This window comes from Coenobita brevimanus, chromosome 23 (assembly GCF_032717465.1).
Source record: "Coenobita brevimanus isolate Jiangsu-jjx chromosome 23, ASM3271746v2, whole genome shotgun sequence".
Classification (NCBI taxonomy): Eukaryota; Metazoa; Arthropoda; class Malacostraca; order Decapoda; family Coenobitidae; genus Coenobita; species Coenobita brevimanus.
Window position 1 is genome coordinate 69153947 of NC_136976.1, and position 23815 is coordinate 69177761.

At 47.2% G+C, this 23815-nt stretch overlaps 1 protein-coding gene across 1 annotated transcript; it reads right to left on the reverse strand.

Annotated features, from left to right (window-relative positions):
* Positions 1-1445: 1445 nt before the first annotated feature.
* LOC145392892 (retinol dehydrogenase 12-like) lies at positions 1446-22203 on the reverse strand. The gene is made up of 8 exons (XM_080267178.1): positions 22080-22203; positions 20203-20295; positions 19831-19955; positions 18211-18325; positions 16929-17120; positions 16006-16136; positions 7573-7662; positions 1446-1658 (listed from the first exon to the last, which is right to left on the reverse strand). Exons 1-8 carry the CDS (start codon positions 22201-22203, stop codon positions 1545-1547), a joined length of 984 nt encoding a protein of 327 aa, XP_080123304.1. The 3' UTR covers positions 1446-1544.
* Between the last annotated feature and the right edge of the window lie 1612 nt (positions 22204-23815).

Consider the following 23815-nt stretch of genomic DNA (forward strand, 5'->3'; position numbering starts at 1 on the left):
GGTAACAGAGAAACTTTAAACTTTTTTTTTTTTTTTTTGAGTTGGCTTTAAAAAAAGGACATAAAAAGATAACATAAAACAAGGACATACAGCACTGTATACTATCATACATGTATAGACAGTTATTTAGATATACTGTACTGTACAAAGCATTCACACGGTACATTTTTCGGAATTCATACAAAAATATGTTCTATCATATGTGAGCCTACTTCACAACAACAATAAAATGAAATATACAGTGGGTACATGAAAATTACCATTATCTATCTATCTATCTATCTATATCTATATCTATCTATCTATATATATAGATATATATACATAGATATACATATATATATCTCTATCTGTGTATATCTATCTATCTATCTATATATATATATATATATATATATATATATATATATATATCTATATCTATATCAGGGGTTCCCAACCTTTATTTACCCATTACCCCATTTTCCACACCTCCCTTCACTCATTACCCCTCATTGCTTATGTTTCCACAATTGCATTTTAGCTGCTTAACATTTTGATGCCTAGATTTCAGTTTGAATGTAGGACTTAATTAAAGGTTGGGCTAAAACCAAGAGAGTTATTGCAAGGAGTAATTCATTTTTATTATTAACACTGATACCAAATAAACATGACTTTAAACATTCATCTCTGAATTTTAGTATAGGTCTGAAAGTCTATCATAACTGGTATGATTTTTAGATTTTTTTTTTTTTGTTACCTCCCCCATTACCCTTCACAAAAGACCAAATTACCCCACATGGGGTAATTTACCCCAGGTTGGGAACCCCTGATCTATATATATATCTATATATATATCTATATATATATATATATATATATATATATATATATATATATATATATATATATATATATATATATAATTTAAATAAATGAAGGTTGTTTAGAAAACATTACAGAGCAATGTAAAATTACAGTATGTGGAGTTACATGGAGAGATAGGTGGAAAAACGAAGATATGAATCTCTCGGAGGAGGCCGTTGGTTTATAATCATTTAGTGATACTGTATGTCCAAAGCTCAGCACAACTCTACCAAAGGATAATTTACCATCCTTTCTTTTTTTTTCCTCATAGTACAGTAAAATTATTTTTAAAAAGCTATTATAACTTGTTTAAACATAATTACTGTGGTAGAAACTTATACTTATTCCTCATGAAACTTCCCTATGGCTAATATACACTTCTAATGTAAACTTTGGACCTACTCCTGTCTTGCAATATAGTAACTACAATGCACTCATTTACGGTATGTCCTCATTATGTTTTTTTTTTTCCCTTTTTTTATATCGAGCCTGTATTAAGTTACAGAAAAATTACCTATTAAAGTTTCATTGCTACCTATAAAATATATTTGCTAGTTAATTTCATGTTACAGTATGCCTTACTGTACATGGAAGAAGTTGAAATATCCTGGAACACATCCCTAGCATAAAATGAGAACTGCCTGGCAGCCTGTGCCAGTGTAGAGACGCTGAGTCTCTACACTGTGGCCTGTACAGTATCAAAAGTATCGGTAAAACATTTCTCCTGGGCGAAGGTTGACGTCTGTCTCGCTGACTTCCCACAGGGCCCGGGCTGCCTCCGGGTCTTTGGCTACCCATGAACACCAAGTCTCCTGCAAGAAAATGTTTGTGGTAAGGATCAAAGAGCTGCAAAATTCTACATCATCATCGTAACAGATACAGTCCATAAAAAAAAGGACAGACAAAGCACAAAAGAGGGAGAACTATTGATGGCAGCACCCTACTGTAAATCCTAGGCATGTTTTGGTCATCTGTTAATTTGGTTCTTGTAGCTTCAGGCTTATCAGAATGTGAACCTAGTGGACTGCAGGCTAAAGTTTCATTTTCTCTGTAGTCATCCTCCTCCTTTTGTGGGATAGGGAGCTAAGAGACATTTGTGTATAACGAGATAAGTTACCTGGTTATCTTGGTGCACTTTATTTAATTACAGCACAGTACATACTGGTATACTGTAGCTAACTGAAACATTTGCCTCCCCACACCAAGAAATATTGTCCTTATCCAGGTATTAAGAAATTCAACCACTTCAAAATTATGTATATTGATGATTCGGACTTTGACCAGGGTAACTATGATATTCCAAGTAACAACTGAGCTTGACCTCTTCAGTCCAACAAGAAGCTGTTCTTGCTACCTTCAGACAATGTCACTCAAGTTCCATTACTTCACCCTGCTCACCCCACATTCTTCTGCCTTTCTCTTGATATTCAAGGAGAAATTTTTACTATCCAACTTATAATTCCATCTCTCACCCCGAATAACTACCTATCACCATCCCAGCCAATTCTAACCAGTCTTCCCTGCCCCCTTCACCATTAACAGACCTCCTCAAACTTTACATCAGGCAGATGTCTGATACAGTGCTTGAGTCATAAAGCCTTTCCCTCCTGAGGAATATGTCTATCTATCCATTTATCTAAAGCCCGACGCCCTAATCCCGCAAAAGGTGGCCGCAGACAAAACGGCTCCAAGTCGCTCTATCACCCACCATTTGACTACCCTCTGCCCAACTCACTCCCTCCTCCCTCATATACTGTACTTCTAAACTCCATCCCTCCACCTCATCCTTGGTCTCCCCCTCCCTCTCCCTCTCTCCACTTCACCTACATACACCCTCTTAGTCAGTCTTTCATTCTTCATTCTCTCCACATGTCCAAACCACCGCAGTGTATTTCTCCTAATTTTCCCAATCACATCCATATCCACCCCACACTGTTCTTTCACTTCTTCATTCGTCAACCTGTCCCTCCATGTCACTCCACATGCTCCTCTCAGGTAGCTCATTTCCACTGCTCTCACTCTTGACTTGTTCCCCTCTAGCAAGGTCCATACCTCTCTTCCATATGTCAGGGTAGTGATCATAATACTATCATGCAATGATTTCTTAACTTCCATACTCACCTCCCTATTTCTCATCATTGCTTTCAGTGAACCAACAACTTTCCTTCCCTGCTGTACCCTTTCAAGCTCTTCATCCCCAAAATCCCATCCTTACTCATCACACTACCCAAGTACTTGAATGCATTCACACTCTCCATATCCTTACCATCCAACCTCACTGTGCATTCTGTGACTTCATTCCTCTCAAACACCATAACTTTACTCTTGTTTAAATTAACTTTCAGATTCCTCTTCTTACACACTCCCAAATTCATTCACCAAGCCTTGCAACTCCTATTCATCTTCACTCAACAATACTGTATCATCAGCAAACAGCAACACTATAATCTTCCACACCTCACCTTCATTCATTAGAGCCACCCCCACATACACTGCCGTATCCTGCACCTCCTTTACAACCCCATCCTTGTATATATTAAACAGCCATGGAGACATCAAACATCCCTGTTTCAGTCCCACATTTACATCAAAGACTCACTCAGCTCACCATCAACTCACACCGTAGCCTTAAAGCTCCCTCGTACATACTCTTCACAGCACTCAACAATTTCCCATCCACTTCATATATTCTTGATACCTTCCATACACCTTGCCTATCTACTCTGTCATATGCTCTCTACAAGTCCATGAAGGCAGTATACACTTTCTTTCCCTTCTCTAGATATTTCTCCACTAAACATCTTAGAACAAATATCTGATCTACACACCCTTTTCTCTTCCTAAATTCCCTTTGTTCTTCTCGAACTAGCTCCTCTGTTATATGCCTAACCCTATCAATGAGTATTCTACCATATATTTTTCCAGTCACACTAAGAAGGCAAATATCCCTATGGTTACCACATACTTCTCTCCCTCCCCTTTTCCTTTGTATTAAGGAACAATTACACTTATTTCCATTCCCCTGGAACCCTTTCTTCTTCCCAAGCCAATCTACACAACTTCCACATCCATTCCACAACAATCTCACCTCCATACTTCAGCATTTCACCACACAGACGCCATCAATTCCCGGGGCCTTTCCCATCTTGATCTTCATTGTTTCAACTACTTCCAGATGATTTTATTCATCTTAGGAAGAGCCTATCATGCTGAAGAGGTCAGTAAGGGCTGTATATAACTCTTCCACCTAGGAAAAAAAAAATCTTGTGGGCTGAATAACACTGCAAGAAGATAGAAAGACTATAAGGAAATGCATTTCAGACTGAAAGGATTAAGTTCACATTCACTTTATCACACACACACACACACACACACACACACACACACACACACACACACACACACCTAGGATCTCAAGAATGATAGGTTGTATAAAATACAACAAAATATTAGGTTAACTGTGTAATAACCGAATCGTAACTTAACAAATTAATCAATGGTATGACCGAGATTCGATCTCAGGCCCTCGCGCTTCATAGGCACGCATATTACCACTGAGCTAAAAAGAGGATCTCCCCCCATTGCCACTAAGCAATGTGTGCTTTTATGCACCCCATTACAATTGAAAGGTTTGTATAAGACTGTTCGTATATATGTTTATCTTCACTTGTACAACTAATATGCACAGTGAGTATAGTAATCTATCTATCTATCTATTACCAGACGCCATAATCCCGTAAGGGGTGGCCATTTGACTATGAGTTATTGGTTTTACGGGGAGGGGCACTAACCCTCCACCAACCCACTTGTTGACACGCAGGGAGAAATAAAGTAACAAAATACGAAAAACAAAACAATCTGTAATGGTAGTTATGGAGACTCGTGTACTTGATAATGTAAAATAGTTAGGATCCTTTATAAATATGACTGTTTTTGAAATACCCACCCCAAGGGGAGACCACAGAGAGGCATGCGGACGGGATGACGAAATACCCACCCCAGGGAAAGACCACAGGGATGCGCGTAAAGGGCCCAAGCTAGACGGGCCTACATCCCCCGCCACCATGCGCTTCGCTTCCCCTCAATGGAGCCAGCAGGAAGTACACCACCCCGCCACACTACTCTCCAGCTGGTCCAGCACTCGCCAGGATCGGGGTGGGACTAGTGCTCTCACAGTCCCCAGTAGGACCACGGCAATGTCTACCGTACTTGCTGGGGAGGGAATGTCCACTGTACTTTCCTCACCTACAGACCCAAGCATGACCGCGACGACGCCCATCGTGCTTGTCAGGGAGGGAACGTCCACCGTACTTCCCTCACCTGCGGGCCCTGTTGGGAGCAGGACAGCAGCAATGCCTACTGTGCTTGCTGGGGAGGGAACGTCCCCCGTACTTCCCTCACCTGCCGTCTCCGGGCAAAGCAGAACCGCGACAGCACCCACCGTGCCCGTCGGGTTGGGAATGTTCACTGTACTTCCCTCATCTGCAGCCCCACCAGAAGCAGGACCACGGCAACGCCCACCATGCTTACCGGGGAGAGAATGTCCACCGTACTTCCCTCACCTGCTGTCCCAGGGACAAGTAGAACTGTGGTGGCGCCCACTGTGCCCGTCTAGGAGGGAATGTCCACCGTACTTCCCTTGTCCACCACCCCTGTGGCTCCCTTCGAGGGTAGCATCCCTTGCTTGCCTCACTCCTTCAGAGGCGGAGTGGGACACCCCTCTCACTCCCCCCACACCCCTAGGGGTGGAGCTTGCTCCCCAGGAAAGTTCCTGTTGGACAGTGTCTGGAGCAGCCCCATCGTGAGCCTGGGAGTGTGCTCACTAAAGCCGGTGCCCTGATGTCACCAGCCGCTGCCAGACTCCCTGAGAACAAGATGCCACAGACAACCCCTGACAGCCTCTCGATGCCAGCGTGACTGCAGCCCCCAGCCACCAAAGGACGCCCTCAGGAACCCAGGCTGGGACCTACCCAGACCCACTGGCAAGCCGTCCTCCTCCTCCAAGGGCAGGCGCAGGGCTGTGCGCCTGCTTGCCCTATTCAGCCTCAGTCCCGAGGGCCGCCACATGCACCGAGGCCCCACCAAAGAGGAGCCTCCCTTGACGCAGCCCCGCAGCCCACACCGGATGATCTATCACACGACCAGGGGCCTGCTACGTGTTCAGAGCTCAACTCCTTGTTCTCTGGACACGAGCGACTGATCTGGGATTCCCTTCAAGACTGGATCTAGAGCATGAAACTAGAGGAACAGGGCATAAAAACTCGTGTCAACCAACCTTACACGTATATTGCTATAAAGATACAATGCCAAACACAATACGCTATACAAATTAACACACTCTCTGAGACAGGAGGACTCAGGTTGGGCTACTGGCGACTGGGCTGCTACGGGTTGTCGTCCAGGTGTGGGAGGGGTCCCATCAGGCGTGCTTTCCCTCAGGAGACACAGGACCACTGCTAGGGGCCAGGTCGTCCAAGATGGGCTGCTGGGCAGTGTAGAGGGAGGCCTTTCCCTGGTGGAGCCTCAGTAAGTAGGTCAGCCCTTGGGACTGGGTCCGAACAGGGCGAGCAGGTGCGCTTCTCTGCGCCTGCTCCTACAGGAGGACTGCTCGTCGGTGGGGCTGGGGAGGTTTTGTCCTGGAGTCCTGGGGGTGCCCCTGGGTGACTGGGGGCTGTGGCCTCTCTCGGGTCGAGAGGCCGTCAGGGGCTGCCTGCAGCGTCTCTTCCTCCAGGAGTCCGTCTGCGAGGGTCGACATAGGGGTGTTGGCTTTGTGGGGAGAGCGAGAAGCGTGTCCCACTCGGCCTCTGGAGGGGTGAGGCAAACAAGGGACGTTCTCCATGAGGGGCATCACAGGGGTAGCAGACAAGGGACGAATGGTGGCCGATCCCTCCCCAGGACAGACGGTGGCCGTCACTGCAGTTCTGTTTAACTGTGGGACAGCAGGTGAGAGATGGACGGTGGTGAATCTCTCCCTGGCGCGGTTGGCAGTCATCACCCAGTCCTGCTCCCTGTGGAGGTGGCAGACAAAGGATGGATGGTGGCCGATCCTTCCCTGGCACGGATGGTGGCCGTCGCCGTGGTTCTGCCTTTCCCTGGGACTGCAGACGAGAGACGGATGGTGGCCGATCTCTCCCCAGCATGAACAGTGACCGTCGCCGCAGTTCTGCTCCCAGCAGAGGCTGCAGGTGAAGGACGGATGGTGGCCAACCCTTCCCCAGCATGGACAGTGGCCATCACCAGGGTCCTGCAGGGGGTAGTAGACGAGAAGCGTACGGTGACCAACTTCTGCCTAACGCGGATGGTGGTCGTCGTCGCAGTTCTACCTGGGACTGGCAAAGAGTAAGTTCCACCCCAGTCCTGGCGAGTGCTGGTCTGCCTGGAGAGTAGTCTGCCGGGGCAGTGTTCCTCTTGTTGGCTCTGTTGAGGGGAAGAGGGGCGCAAGGTGGTGGGGGACACAGACCTGTCTGGCCTGGGCCCTCCACACGCCTCTCTGTGGTCTCTCCTTAGGGTGGGTGTTTTGTCACCCTGTCTGTGGTCCCTCCTTGGGGTGGGTGTTTCACCACCCTGTCCGTAGTCTCTCGTTGGGGTCGGTATTTCAATAATAATAATAATAACAACAATAAGACAGGAAGATGGGCTATTTTATGATAATTTTTGTATGAGTAAGAGAGGGTTTTTTTCTTGGTAAAAGCAGCTGTAATGATAAATAAAACACTGTCACCTTACCCTGCAGTCCTCGAAGTACTTGCCCGAGATTCCCTCGACGTCCTCTGATACAGCCAAGTGGATTGTCGTCTGAGCACCCAACTCGCAGTTCTGATGAATATAACCAAGAAATGTGATTACACCAATTTGGGAGCTGAGTTTCACTATTATGCAAAGGCCATGTGAAAGGAGGAGACAGTCGGGAAACCACTCTTCCATCCAGCCAGCTTTCAATACTTTATTGCCCCATTAGGAACGTAAGGGCTAAGGGCATTGCTACTCAGTCGAGGGCAGTAGTATGAGAGATAAACCCCAACTCTTCTATCTATCTATCTATTGCCAGACGCCATAATCCCGTATGGGGTGGCCGTTTGACTTTGAGTTATTTGTTTTACGGGGAGGGGCACTAACCCTCCACCAACCGACTTGTTGACACGTAGGGAGCACGTATGATTTGGTTATATGGTTACAACCCAGCATTGTAAATTGTTTCTTGGCTTATAGGAAACCATTTGGGTTGTCACTCAATGTAAAGCCACCTGTAAAGGAGAGAAAAGCAATAAGAAGTGACAGGAAAGATGGGAGATCCTAATGAGTCACTTTCGCATGCAGCACCTTAAACCGCTAGACCACCTGGTATTCAAAACAAAAAGATGTGTGATCAATTTCCTGGAGACTACATACAGTTTCGGTGAAGATTCTGGCTAGCTGTTCATAGTCTGCATTCATATAGACTCACCACGATTCTGTTATGCTATCTTGTTGAGTTGCATTTGTCTTTATGTGCAGCTTATGACAACTGTAATGCTTGTCCATGGCAAAGTTCACTACAGTTTATCAAGTAGTAACTACACACACACACACACACACACACACACACACACACACACATTTAAATATTTCGCTGTTGTTGACTAACTGAAATACCCACCCGGCAGAACGATCCCCACACCACCACCCCAGGAGGAGGACATGTGGAGGTGGACCCACCCCAAGAGGAGGCAATGGGGAGACACACCGGCATTCTGCGCCACAGCGGAGCATATTCCCTGTGACCTTATGCAGCCGGACCACTAGGAAGTACTTCGATCGATTGCGTTACCCTCTGACGGAGAAAGCACTTGCCAGAATCAGGGTGGGACTTGCCCTGTGACAGTCCCAACTAGGCCCAAGGACGCAGAGTCCACCGGACCTGCCTTCACAAGAGGGAGAGCCGTCACCAGCACTCGCAGTCCTACTATACCCCAGGGGAGCAGTGGCACAGTAGTATCCATCGGATCTACTGTAGAAGGAGAGTCCACTGGATCTCCTCCTTCTGCCACTCACCTCCGGGAGCACGTCTCAGACCGTCACCTTAACGACCTTCGCCTATGCTTCTCAGGAGGGCGGACGGCCCCGTGGTAGTATCCACCGGATCTGCCACCGGGGTAGAGACCTCCGGTCGTCCCCCAGCTGCACTTTTCTCTGACAGCAGGAGGGCAGCAGAGTCCACCAGACTTGCAGCAGAAGACAGAAGATCCACTGGGACTTCTCCTCCTGTTGTCCCTGGGATGAGTGGTCCCCCAGCAGCGTCCACCGGACCTATCAGCCTGAGAGAGAGTCCTCCGGATCTCCCTTGACCACTACCCCAAGAGGGAGCCTGGGCAGTGTTCCTCGGACCTGTCAGGTGGAAGAAGTGTCCTCCGCACCCCCTTCCTCTGCCCCGGCGTGGAGTTTCGGTAAGGACCGTCAGGCCCACTAGGCTGAGGGACAGACCACCGGTCGTTCCTTCTCCATGACCCCAGGGGCTCCCTACAAGGGTGCTGTCCCTTGCTTAGCCCACCCCTCCTGTGGCTGAGCAAGACGTCCCTCCCTCCTCCATGGAATGGAGTCTGCTCCCTAACAGGGCTCCTGTCAGAAAGTACCTGGAACGAAACCACCCTGAGGCCAGGCGTCCTGTCCCTGCAGCCCAGCCTCCGACGTCCCCAGCAGCTGACAGACTCCCCCAGGGCAAGCGGCCGCAGTCAACCCCTGACGGCCTCCTCCTCCTGGCAAGACCACAGCCCCAGGATGACGAAGGGTGCCGTACAGCCGGTCCCAGGCCCGGACCAGCCCAGATCCACCCCCAGAACTCCCACCTTGGCCAAGGGCAGGCTCCATGCCACGTGGCTCTTAGCCCTGTTCGGCCCCAGTCCAGAGGCCACCACACTCCCAGGGCCCCCACTAGGAAAGGGCCGCCCATCACACTGCCCTTCAGCTCAACCCGGACCCCTGACCACACTGTACGAGACTTGTGCTGGGAACGCACCCTGGATGGCTCTCCTCCCACACTGGGCCGTCACCTGCGGCTACCTGTACTGTAGCCTTGGGTGCGCCCCTTGCGCCCACCGATGACCTTGCCTACACTGCAAGATACTCCCCCCAACGATTCCCAGTGCTACGGACCCTGTGTGTGTGTACCCCTCCCCCCCCTTGCCCAGAGTGTCGCGTCCCCGTGTGTCCTAAATTATACTAAACCTTCGTGTAGTATCCCTCTGTGCGCATTCCCTTGCGTGTCCCCCCCCCTTTTCCCCTTGTGTGTGACCCTCCACCCCATAGGTAATACCCACACTCCCCAGTATAACATCTCTGGTCCCGTACGTGTACCGCGACCCCTGTGTCATATGAGTAGTGACATACAGTGTCCTAGTGCAGTGGAATATCCCTCCCTCCCTGAGATACACATACATCTGTGTAAAAGACCTACGTGATATATCTGATCGGTAGTATATTTCAGTGTAGTATACTGTATCTGGGTTGTCGATCGTGTTGTTCCCTCCCTGTGCAATACATACCTGACTTGTGCTATATGTTCTATTGTTTGTGATATATAGTGTCGTGTGTTATACTGTGTTCATGCTACATAAGTGTATTGTACTATGTCATATAGTGTACTTGTATTTTTATATAGTACTGTGTCATATAGTGTACTTGTATTTTATATAGGATTGTCCATGTACTCATATGTGAACGGTTGTACTCTGTTTGTAAGGTAATATACGTGTCGAACTGGTTAGCCTGTGTTTGAGCCCTATCCCTTGTCTTCATACTCTAGCCCGGTCCAGAATAAAGGAACCCAAGGACCGCACCCGTATCTGAACCCAAGAAGTTGGGCGCACAATACGCTGCATAACACTGGTGGCTAGCGGTGGTTCATGATCCGGTAGAGTTCAACAAGGAAAAAAGGGAAAGTTACAAAAATGGCTGCCAAACCGCACGTCCAATTACCTAAGTTTGACCCCGAGCAGTACAACATACACACATATATGTCTGTGGTCTGGCCTATATTGGATATAAGTTTCGAAAATGACAGAAAAAATTGCAGTTACACTTCCACAGCTTGGGAAAATTGTCTCGAGTATTGCGGCAAAAATTGTCACACAGCTGAAATGGGATCAGTTCATGCAAATCATGACGCAAGTCGTCACACCCTCACTGGGGAAGGTCATTGCCTTCTCCCAGCTAGATGCCCCCACCTATGGCAGCAATTTAGATGATACCCTCATCCAGGCCAGGCGGCTTGTCGCCATCGCTTATCTGGAGGCTGATGCCGACACCCGGGACCAGCATATGTTCAACACCCTCCTGAGGATCCTCCCCAGTGTCGTCAAAGAGCACTTTACAATCTACGACCCAACTGGGGACCTCACTATGGACATACAGTTGGTGAGGCGCCTCCTTGGCGCTCGTGCTACTCAACAAATCGGGGCAGTTAGCCGAGTCGCTACTCGAAACCGCCCCCACCAAGCCCTGGACGCCCCCCAGAAACACTGCTCCATCAAACCTTCCCGCCATACCAAGGGCACTCCCCACCAAGAAACACCCCAACTCCAGAGATACCACCAACATAATCTCTTTAAACCCGTGGGAGTTCTCTGCATGCAACCATCGCTGCCCCATACACAACATCAGGGAGCAGTTAAAGGCCGCCCGTCGCAAAATGGCCAACCAGGGGCGCCACAAAATTTCCGCCAATGAGAACGACCACGTAGAGGACAAGACCCTTCCAACTGACTGCCCTGAGCCCGAGAAAATGGAGCTCAGAGAGAAGGACACCCCACCACAACTGGATTTTTAGGACCGACCCCGCACCTCCCCATGGTGGTGGGGGCCACCTCACGTAAATACCGCCCCCCAGTCTACGACAAAATGAGGCTGAATGGAGTGAAAGCAAGGCTTCTGGTTGATACAAGAGCAGTCAGATCATGCCTCTACCACCACTTTTTACTCCCACCACTCCACAGCCTTCAGGCCTCTCCTCCCCACCTCCACCCATCTCGTAGATGCAGGGGATGACCCCCTGCCTATCCGTGGGGAGACACGGGCCCTCTGTGCTGAAACCCACCAACATGTGACTACCCAACACCGATTCATCATATGTGATTCCACCTGCCGTGTATACAACAGCTACTTGAGGCTGGATCTTTATTTGGATGACGTGATCATTTTCAGTAAAACCTAGGCAGACCACCTCCACCACCTACGACAAGTCTTCCTCAGGATCTGGCAAGCCGGACTCAAGCTTAGCCCATCAAAATGTGTCCTAGCCCAACGTTCTGTCTCCTTCCTAGGGCACGTCATATCCAAAGAAAGCATAGCTCCTGACCCAGAAAAACTATGGGCAATAGCAGATCTCCCCCTACCCTGGAACATCCACAAGGTCCGCGCATGCATCGGCCAGGCATCATACTACCGATGCTTTGTGAAAGGTTTCCCAAATATCGCCAAGCCGCTACACAACCTAACCAAAAAGGCAGAACCCTTCACAAGGACAGAGGACTGCTTACAGTCTTTCAGCACTTTAAAAGGCAAACTCATCACCACCCCTATAGTGGCGTTCCCAGACTCTACCCTTCCCTTCCGCCTACGCACCGACGTATTGCTAGTGGCGATCGAGGCCGTCCTGGCCCAAATTCAAGACGAAAAGGAACACATCATTGCCTGCGCCAGCCGCACACTAAACCAGGCTGAAAAGAAATACGCCGCCACGAAGTAAGAATGTCTGGGCATCATTTGGGCCCTGGAATACTTCCGGGACTATCTGTCTGGCATCCACATCACCATCATCACCGATCACCAATCCCTACAATGATTACGACAGTCAGAGACGCACAACACCCAGATCATCCGCTAGAGGGAGACCCTAGAAGAATTTAACTTTGATATAGCCTATCGGCCAGGCAAACTCCACACAAATGCCAACACCCTCTTCCGGCTTCCCGGAAATTCCATACACACCACCTCCACCCTCCTACAACAATGGAAAGCAAAAGACTGCCCAACCTGGATGCCCGCCCACATGTTTTCCAAACTACAAAGACAGGGCGACCACCTGTGCACCCACTTAGGACACATCGCCCTAGATCCAGACACCGCCCTAGACACTTTAACTCACCTCCACTCCGACAATGGGATTCACCTCGGCGCAAAGAAACTCCTACAGATTTTCAACGATATCTATTCGGCTCCAAACCCCTCCCAACTCGCTAAACAAGTTGTCCAAACATGCTGAGCCTGTGCCCTGGGCAAAAACACCACCAGGGCGCCGGACCCATCCAGTAGCATCCTAGCCAGCAAGCCCTGGCAGCTGCTGTCAGTAGATGTCGTCGGGCCTCTCCCACCCAAGTCTGGCTACAAATGCATAATAATGGTCGTGGACACCTACTCCAAGTTCCTGACTGCCTGTCCGGCAAAAGAACACCACGTCTTCGCCGTCGCAGACGTACTGGTTAGCCACGTATTTCCCTACTTTGGCATTCTCCAGGCTCTCCACTCCTACAACGCCCCGGAGTTCACAAGCAAGGTCTGGACCGAACTCTCCATCCTATTTGGCTACACAATCTCCCACGCCTTGCCGTATTGGCCACAGGGAAATGGCATCTGTGAACAGAGTCACCGCACCCTACTCATCCAGTTGCGGACCAGAATACAGGAAACTCAAAACGAAGACTGGCCAGCACACATCAAGATCGTGCAATGGGACATGAACTCCTGTCCCCGCGAAGATGGTATCACACTGCACGAGCGAGTGTTTGGCGAGGTACCCCTACCCCCTTCGCCACCACTTACAATCACCCGCCATCCCCCCTCCCCTCCTCTGACCCCCTTCACCACCTCAAACGTAAACTCCACCACCTAAAAAACACCCAAGACCTAAAACCCGACACTCCCGCAACTAACCCCTACAAACCAGGCGAATCTGTCATGGTAGCCACGCTGCCGACATCAAATAAACTAGCTCCATGCTATACTGGCTCCTACACAATTGTAAAGGTTCCCAACCCATACCAAGTCACCATTCAGTACCAGAACACCACCCGCACCTACCAGAACCGCCACGTGCGTCGCTTTCACGCACCTCCAACACCATCACCTCGCCACCCTCACATGCCTAACGTACGCCCCACTCCCCCACCTGAGCCCAATGACTCATACTCCTGCTACCTCTCCCCTTCCCTATCCTTGCCCAGCTCCCCTGCCACCACCATCACCCCTACTCCGGACCTCTCCCCTTCCCCTCACACCCTCCGCTCACCTCTAACGACCTCACCCCACTCCTCCCCCACCACGCCACCACCACCAAACCCAACACCATGCGGCCGTCTGATGCCCTCACGCCCGTCATCGCCACCCACTCCTCACTCCACCTCATCCCACACTCCCATTAGACACCCCAACTCCTCGTCCCCCACCTCCACTCCCTCATCACCACCTGCAGCCACAACTCCACTGACCCACCCATCAGCCACCCACTCCACCCACACGCCACCCCCGGCCACGTCATCTCCCACACCTGACGCTCGCGCCCATCACCATCACCACCACCCCAAATCAAAACACCCCCCACCAGCACGCCCACTACACACCTCTCACCTCCCACATCAGTACTAACTACCACCCGGACTAGATCAAGCCACTCATCCCGCCCCTCACCCAGATACGCCCAAACATCCTCCCCTCCTTCCACCCCAACCCCTAATACCTCCCGCCCCCCTTACCCTCAAAATACAACACACCACGTGGAAGATCCCAGTGGCCCGCCCCACTAAGCCGCTTAGGGTGACCCCTCCACGACCTCATAAAAGCAAGGCGACTTGCAGCCAGACACCACAAATCACCATCACATGGCCTGCCACCTGCGATGAAAATCAAGCACATCATATGGACTCTGGCCCAAAGGCACAACCCAACTCCTCCACCAGACGTACTGTACAGTACTATCACGATCCAAAGTTTCTTTACCCCCCTGAGTGGAGGAAGGTCGAAGCCAAGGTTAAAGAAATGACGGGCCACCGAACACAGGCCAGTTCATGATGGAGGGGTTCACTAACCTGAAGCTTAGGATAATAAGAATCACCCGGATGAAACACACGAGCCTATTTATGAATCACGGTATCATGAACCATTATTAGTCTTGTATACTGGCAGTGTCCGATCATCTGGTCTTGCTACAACCTTGGCTTCGACCTTCTTCCACTCAGGGGGGTAAAGAAACTTTGGATCGTGATAGTACCTACCATCCACACTCACCATCGTGCATTGCCCACACCAGCAGCCAAACCAACCTACACTCCACTGGGCAAACCTACTCCGCCACCTCCCATCGGACCTCCACCGTCGATGTTTACCATCTCCAGTCAAGGGGACGTGACTTCCACCCCCGCGACGATGGTGAAATACCCATCCGGTGGGTATTTCATTGACACCAAATGATTTTGTTGTTTATGGGAATCCTATCTGTCAAAGGCTTCAAAAACACCGAGTAATCCTTTCCTTGCTGTTGATACACCTATATAGTCAACAGTAAGGCCAACAACTGACGTAGTTTTTAGCATATTTAATTCTGCTACTTCCAGGCGATTTTTCGCATTGCAGAAAATTAGATATAACATTCATTAATTCCTTCAGTACGATAGTCCTTTCCTAAGCTGAATGAAATAGTCTAAAAGCAGCAGCAGCAGCAGCAGTAGTAGTAGTAGTAGTAGTAGTAGTAGTTGCAGTAGTAGTAGTAATGGTAGTTGTTGCTGCTGCTTTTGTTGTTGTTGTTGCCCTTAGCTCATCTGGACATGAACTCAATGAATTGCAGGATGAAGTTGCCCTTTTAATATAGATTACCAACTACCTTTCGGAGAAAGGGGAGGGAGCTGTGAGACGTTTGTGTCGGCAGCATCACATGAAGGCATCTGCAGCAAATGCCACATAAAACTCTGCACAGCGTAGACGACGGGAACCTATGGGAGGACCCCATAGGGGCAGTTGCTTACCTGCGGTCAACGGGTCTGCTCGACCATCCAGAGTGGAATTAAACAAGAGAAAAATCTGGAGATGGCTCGACTAAAACAAAAGAAAATAATCGAATCATCTGACTGGAAAGGTTAAGGTCATACTGTGGACACCATAAATATAGAAAACTTAGTACAATATGGTACGTATTACCTTGCCAGCAGCTTGGAGGACTATATTGAGGGCATGGTTCATGAATGTGATTAACCAGGTGGGAGCTCCATCGTTCTTCAAAAAGATTCCTGTCCCCACAGCTCCTGGATTCATACTATTGGCTACCACGCCTGAAAATGATTGAACAAAAATGAGTAGGCCTACTGTATTGTAAAGATGAGCTTATTAGTTGGCATGCTATGGATGTGATTATTGTTTCGTGTTTACATCGGCACCTTCCACACACGTTTCTGTCTTCTTTATTCTAACTACAGTCAGACGATTTTATTCTGCTACAGGATTTTATTCAGCTATACCTCGGGATTGAAAGGGAGAGGCCTTTTATTTTATTTTCTCACATACTAGTCTATGTGACGTTTCTGAGTATGTAAGTATTGCATAAACCTTAACAACGAGTATCAAACTTTATTTATAATATTGTACTGGCCTCGACACAGTGAAGTCGGAATTCACCGATCATGTGGGAAGATGTAGGCCTATAACTTGTAAGAATACACGTTTTCAGGCCACGTTTCACGCACTTCATTTCTTATTGTCACATACATTATGTAGAGCACTGCAAAAACGGATGATAAGAACGCTGTCAAATGTAACAGGGACTTCTTCCAACTTTTCATTTGACCAACATGATCGGACAATTTGCGTCAGAATATGTCTGAGTCTTTCAGTGTGACGAAGCCCTAATGGTCAGTGGGCCTAGATCCACTAATATACTAATAATATAATCAACATCCTGTCATAGTGATGATTTGTTTTCTCAGGAAGGACGATGACGAGTTTGTAGAAACTTTCCATCTCTTGTTCTTCCTGCAAATCAAAGTCTGTTACGACAGGATCTGATAGCGATTTTGTAGGTACGGAACATGGACTTTATTTTCAACTATGGATTGCTGCATACTCACCAGTACCTTGGAGTTTCACTGCCAGTTCGCGTGTGAAAAGCACATTGCACAGTTTGCTTTGATTATAGGCTCTCCAGGAGCTGTAGAACCTGTTTTCAAAGTTCATGTCATGAAGCTTAAGTTTCCAGGCAAAGAAGTGTGCGACTGAGGAGACGTTGATGATGCGGCTGGGGGCGCTGTCTTTCAGGCGTTCTGTATACGGTGGAGAACAATGGGTGAACAACAAGGAGGAAATCAAGGGGAGTGATCAGATTTGACTATACCATACTTTATGACAAATCACTTGAATGTCTCTTCAGAATAATTTATTTACTTCCTCTTCTCACACCCAACTTTCAGAGCCGAGAAATTTATCTAATGAAAACCCCTCCCCTTAATCCTGGACACACACACGATATTTTTCTGTATCATATGATTTTTTTTAATGATTTGAGGAAAAGAAATGGCAGTGTAAAACAAAGGTGGTATAAACCATGCTGTAACATTATGCAGACAGAAGGAAGAATCAAACTATAGTACTCTATCCAGTCTCTCCTGAACAAACACTGGCTTGGGGCCTCATCACACACACACACACACACACACACACACACACACACACACACACACACACACACACACACACACACACACACACACACACACTACAAGATGGGTACCAAGCGTAAGGAATCTGAGCCACGAAGAAAGACTAGAAAAACTGAATCTGCCTACACTACAGGAGAGAAGGAAAAGAGACATATGATTATGATATATAAATGCATATCAGGGAAGGAGAAAATAGACATAAATGATTACATAACCTATGGGGATGCATCAGCAAGAGGTCACTGCAAAAAAATGCATAAAAAGAGAGGCGATAAAGACTTAAGGAAATTTAGTTTCCCAAATAGGGCAATTGATCAGTGGAATGCACTACCTTATGAAATAGTGTGTGACAAAACAGTTCATAAATTTAAGGATATGTACGACAAAAATGGTTTAAGACACGGGACAGTACGAGCTTGACTTATTCATGTAAAGATACAATTAGGTAAGAAACACACACACACACACACACACACACACACACACACACACACACACACACACACACACACACACACACACCTTATACTACTACTATTAGTGTAGTAATATTAGCAGCAACAGTAGTAGTGGTGATGGTAAATACACACACACACACACACACACACACACACACACACACACACACACACACACACACACACACACACACACACACACGGACGCACACACACACACTAAATTCAGCACTAACTTAGGAGCAGGTTGGTGAGCAGGAAGTGTCCGTAGTGGTTGGTTGCCATGGTCAGCTCCAGTCCATCCGAGGTTACCTGTCGTGCCCACGGTCCCATAATGCCGGCGTTGTTTACCTGGGGGAGGAGGAGGAGGCTCAGTGACTCTTCAAACCATTTTTTTTTTTTTTATTCCTGCGACCTCCAGACAGTTTTCTTCAGCTTTGGAGAGATGTAATTCATCACTAATCTCTCCAGATCGAAAAGTCCTTCCAAAACATTAAGGGCCTTATTCTAAGTGGCATCAAAAGTTTCGTAACATCTCATCCTTAGCGGTTCATTCTGTAAATTACATTACACCTCAGTACCTTCTTGCATATTTCTGTTGCAATTATGTCGATATTAAAACGATATTAATAATACAGTAGAGAATGTTAAAGTGTAAAATGCAAACCGTATCGCTAAAGAAGAGGTGCTATGAAGCCTCCCGTCATTCAAAAATTCACTTAAAAGGACATTAGAGCAGATATTCATTCATTGCTAAGGTTGTCTTCTAGAATACAAAGCAATCAGATTTCCATCCGGGTCCCCAACTGTACTGCTGGGTGAAGGGGGACGTGGGGGAAACAAACTTTTTCTAACTGTCTGACCGGCCCAAAAATCGAACTCGAGGTCTTTCAGGTGCGAGGTGGACGTGTTACCAATGACCACCGGCTCCCTCGTTTATCTGAGGCGGGAATTAACCTTTTCACTCCGATGACGCAGTTTTTGTTCTTTTAATACTACCGCCGGACGATTATATTATTTGAAGATTTTTTTTTTTTGTTTGGTTAGGAATTACATACCGAATTCCTTAACTCCTCCTAACTAGAGATCTGTCCTGCGTTGAATAAAATCGCGTGCTGGCAGCGAGAATGAAATGCAAATAAACGTCATCGGACTGAAGATTTCAATTTCCAAACTCCAGTCGAGTTGGGCACTATCGGTTGTCTCCTTAACCCCTTGAATGGGGCGATGTACTTTATATGCTAGGTGGCTGATCAGTAGCGCTTTACTAGAAAATCACCAGACGGTATCTTGCGTGTTGCAGGGGTGACTCGGTCTGATGGTGTAGGCGTAGGTGTGGCAGTGGGAGTACAGTAGTAGATGAATAAATGATGCATGACAGGCATTGATAACGGTGACTGAGCCGCCGTGTATACGTTTATGGGGCTTGCGGTTAATTTGTCAAGTCTGTTTTATAGAAATTCAAGCACTCGACTATACTTTACTCTGTTCCAACAGGGAGTTGAACTAAGGCCCATGATTTGGCATGCAGGCCACCCGGCGGAATGGATAAGTAGAATTATACATGGATCATCCTGTATTATTCCTGCTACCTTCATATGATATTTTGCTTAGGAGCCACTTTGCGAACTGGGGTGAGGGAGGGGTTAGATGCAGCCTCAATGAACCCCTCCAGTACACGAGACGTTTCTTGAGTTGAATAAAATCGTCTGGAGGGAGCATGATTAAATACGTGTCACCAGACTGAAGAAGTTAGCCCCTTGAAAGTTTAGGTTAGGTGCGCTGTCTTTTCTTCAGGTTAGGTTAGTTAGTTAATAAGGTTAATCTATTAGCTTAAGTTAGTTTAAGTTACTCACCAAGATATGCACGGCTGGCTCCTCTTCCAGCACTCTCTTGGCAAACGACCTCACTGACTTGAGGTCCGCAGTGTTCAGCTCCTGCACCACCACCTCACTGTTGCCTGTGACTTTTATTATGTCATCTGAAGAGAAATACCAGATATATATATAGCACTCTCTCTCTCTCTCTCTCTCTCTCTCTCTCTCTCTCAAGAAAATTGGTTGATATTCTACATTTTTACATCATTAATAACATATATCACCAAACTTTCCACGATACTACCGGGCAACTTATCCACAGCTCAGTATTTACACGTTCAAAACAAGAGGTAACAAGAACTAGCTCTATAACGTGGTATGTTTTAAAGAGCGAATTGCCCCTGCCCTCACCTGCCACCGCCTGAGCCTTCTCCACGTTCCTGCAGGCGAGGATGACCCGAGCGCCACGACGAGCAAAATCTTTCGAAGTCGCCTTCCCAATACCTGTTCGCCAAATGGAATACTGTCCTTCAGTCCATAAGGTTACTTTTTATTTCTTTTTATTTATTTATTTATCTGTTTATTTTTTATTTTTAACTTAACTACCAGCTCGTATAAGAATGCTTAGGAAAGACCTCTAGTGATGAAGGGTTACTGAAGACTGTTTCTAACCCGTCCAGTTCAAAGTGTTTCCAAAACTGAATAAAATCGTCTCTTAGCACTGAAAATACAATAAAGTACTTCACTGGATTGAAAATATTAAGGCCGTATTATCAAAACCGGGTGCGCGAGGATACAGGCAAGACCAATTCTTTTATGCTCATTTGTGCAACATCTATGGTCCGCATCCTACATTCCTGAACATAGTCAGCAACGATACATAAGGTTCAGGCATGTTCTATCACCATCATCACGTACTTCACAAATTATCGTCAAAAACTAGGGACTTGTCTACGCTTCTCTCTCAAATCTTAATAATAGTCCTCAGTGCATCGCTCTCCTTAACCCATTTACTCCAAGGATCTATTTTTAAAGTCTTCCATGCCTCAGGCGATTTTAATAAGTTAATCAAGGCTTTTTCTATTCCTTCCAGTTAGGATCACATCCCCTAAAAGGAATAAAGTCACCTTTTGGAATTATTCAGTGCAATGGTATCATATATTTTCTTCTTTCTACGTCCAGACGATTTTATCCAGCTAGGGAAAGATTTTTCGAACAGGAAAGGACTCAGAAAGGCTAAATCTGGGTTAGATTTAATCTATACAGTTCGAAACCGCCCCTAAACGGAATAAAATTGTCTCCAGATTGACAGTAAACCAAGAAAGACGTTTTGGAGGTGAAGGAAGTGAGAGTGTAATTAAAGCTGAAGAAACGTTACCCTTTCAGTTCAATGACGCATAAGTTTAATTTATTCTTAGTTACCGCCTCCAGACGATTTTATTGAACTTTAAGACAGACTTCTTGCATGACAGGTGTTAATGAAGGCTATATCTAACCAATCTAATCCTAAAAGCCTCCCATTATACTGAATAAAATCATCTAGCAAAGGGAAGAATAAATCATAACTATGTCGGCAGACGGAAGGACTGATTAGCAGTGGTTCTAACTGCGCTGTTCGCGAATGGCCAGCAGATACAGTACACTGTGGTTCTCAGTATAGTACTAGAAAGACAGATAGATACATACGCAGATAGAGAGAGAGAGAGAGATTTAACTAGTATGACCAGCTACTCATTGCACCCCTAAGTACAATACGTGTGCGAATTAATAAATAGGTTTGCATGTGTCTGATCACTGAACTGATGTATATGCAGATACACAAAATATACTGCATATTGCGTGAGCAGAAAAAAAAAAAAAATCAGTGTTTCGGTATATAACTAATAAATATGGTTTATATATGACCCTGTACTTTTTAATATTCGTATGCTGTAAGAGGAAACACAATACTATTTTAGTTGTATGGAATAGCATGAGGTTAGTGCAGCTTTCTCAGTGAATGTGTTTTGGTGGTGGCTCGTTACCAGTAATAGTGAACAAAGGCAGAGGTTAACTTTTTAATTTTCCAAGGACGTATAAAGTTATTTTACTTAGGTTACCACAATACAAATTTATTCTGCTGAAGGAAATTCTAATCATTGCACAGTTGAAAACTATCTCCAATCATCTTTGGACTGCTACAGTTTCTCTCAGCTGAATAAGTTGGTCTGGAATTATTAGCCTGAATAAAGTATCCAGTTACGTCCATGACAGATTAAGTGTTATGTCTATGGAACGAGTTGCCTCACCCGAGGAAGCTCCGGTAACGATGACGGTTTTTCCGTTCAGAGAGCGGGTTGAGGTGCAACGGCCAGCCCTGTGCCGGTAAAGGAACCTGGCCAGCACCAGCACCACCACCACCACTATGAGCATGATGACTCTTTTACCACTACCACCACACACCCTGAGAGTCTCCACCACACTGGGCCCACGTCTCACCTCACGGACCCTACACCAACATCCCCCTAATTTCTCAAGTAATCTAACTCCCCGCGTCCCTCGCTCACATAAAAATGTTAGTCACTGGGGGGGGGGGGTCTGCGGGCAAGAAAGGTACGAGACAGATGGTGAAATACAAGACATTAATAATAAACAGTGGTATGGTATAGGTCTGATTAGCTACCCAGCGCTGTCCCCCCCACCTTCTCATCTCACGTACCCTAGACCCTCATTCCCTTCACGTCACATAGCCAACATTCACCCTTACCTCACGTAACCTACACCCACACCCTCCCACCTCACATAACCTAAACCCACACCCTCTCACTTCACATACCTACAATCACACTCCCTCACCCCACATACCCTACACACACACACCCCTAACCTCATATAGACCACTACACCTACACCCTCTCATATCACATACCCTACACCCACACCCCCACACCTCACATTTCCTATACCCACAGCTCCTCACCTCACACACTTTACACCAACCCTCTCACCTCAAATAGCCAACACTCACACCCCCTGAACATAAAGTAACCAACACCCACAACCCCTCACCTCATGCAACCTAAACCCACACCTTCTCACCTCAAATACCCGGCCTACACCCACACCCCGACAAATCACATAGCCTACACCCACACTTCGCCACCTCACATAGCCCACACTTACACTCCTTCACACAGCCTACACCCATTCCTTCATCTCAAATATCCTACATCCAGACTCCCTCATCTCATATAACCTACACCCACACCCCTAACCTATTACAGACTGCTATTGCTACAGCCTCTCACATAGCAGCCTACACCCACACCCCTTCACCTCACATACCCTATACCCATACCCTCTCACCTCACATTCTCTACACCCACACCCCCTCATCTCACATATTCTACACCCACACCCCTCACCTCACATAGCCTACTCTCACACCCCCTCATCTCACGTAACCAACACCCACACCTTCATCTCACATACCCTACACCCACACTCCCTCACCTTAAAATACCCTACACCCACACTCCCTCTCCTAACATCCCTACACCCTTACCCACACACTCTCAACCCACATACCCTTCACTTCAGATACCCATAATCCTTCACCTCACACACTCTCAACTCACACCCCCCTCACTTCACACACCCACACACCCTCACTTCTTCACACACACACACACCCTCACTTCTTCACACACACACACACCCTCACTTCTTCACACACCCACACACCCTCACTCCACACACCCTCATTTCACACCCACACACCCCTCACTTCACATAGCAACACGCCTCACTTCACACACCCACACACCCTCACTTCACACACCCACATCCCCTCACCTTACATACCCTCACCTGCCTTCACATAGCCTACACTTACACCCTCTCACCCAGGAGCGTGTTTCTAGTCCCATTGGTGATTTCGTAACACCTCTTGATCGGCGATATATTTTTCATGTAACACCTTAATAATCGTCTTGTACAGTATATTATTGATGTAAACTGTGTCGATATTTATCACATGTACATT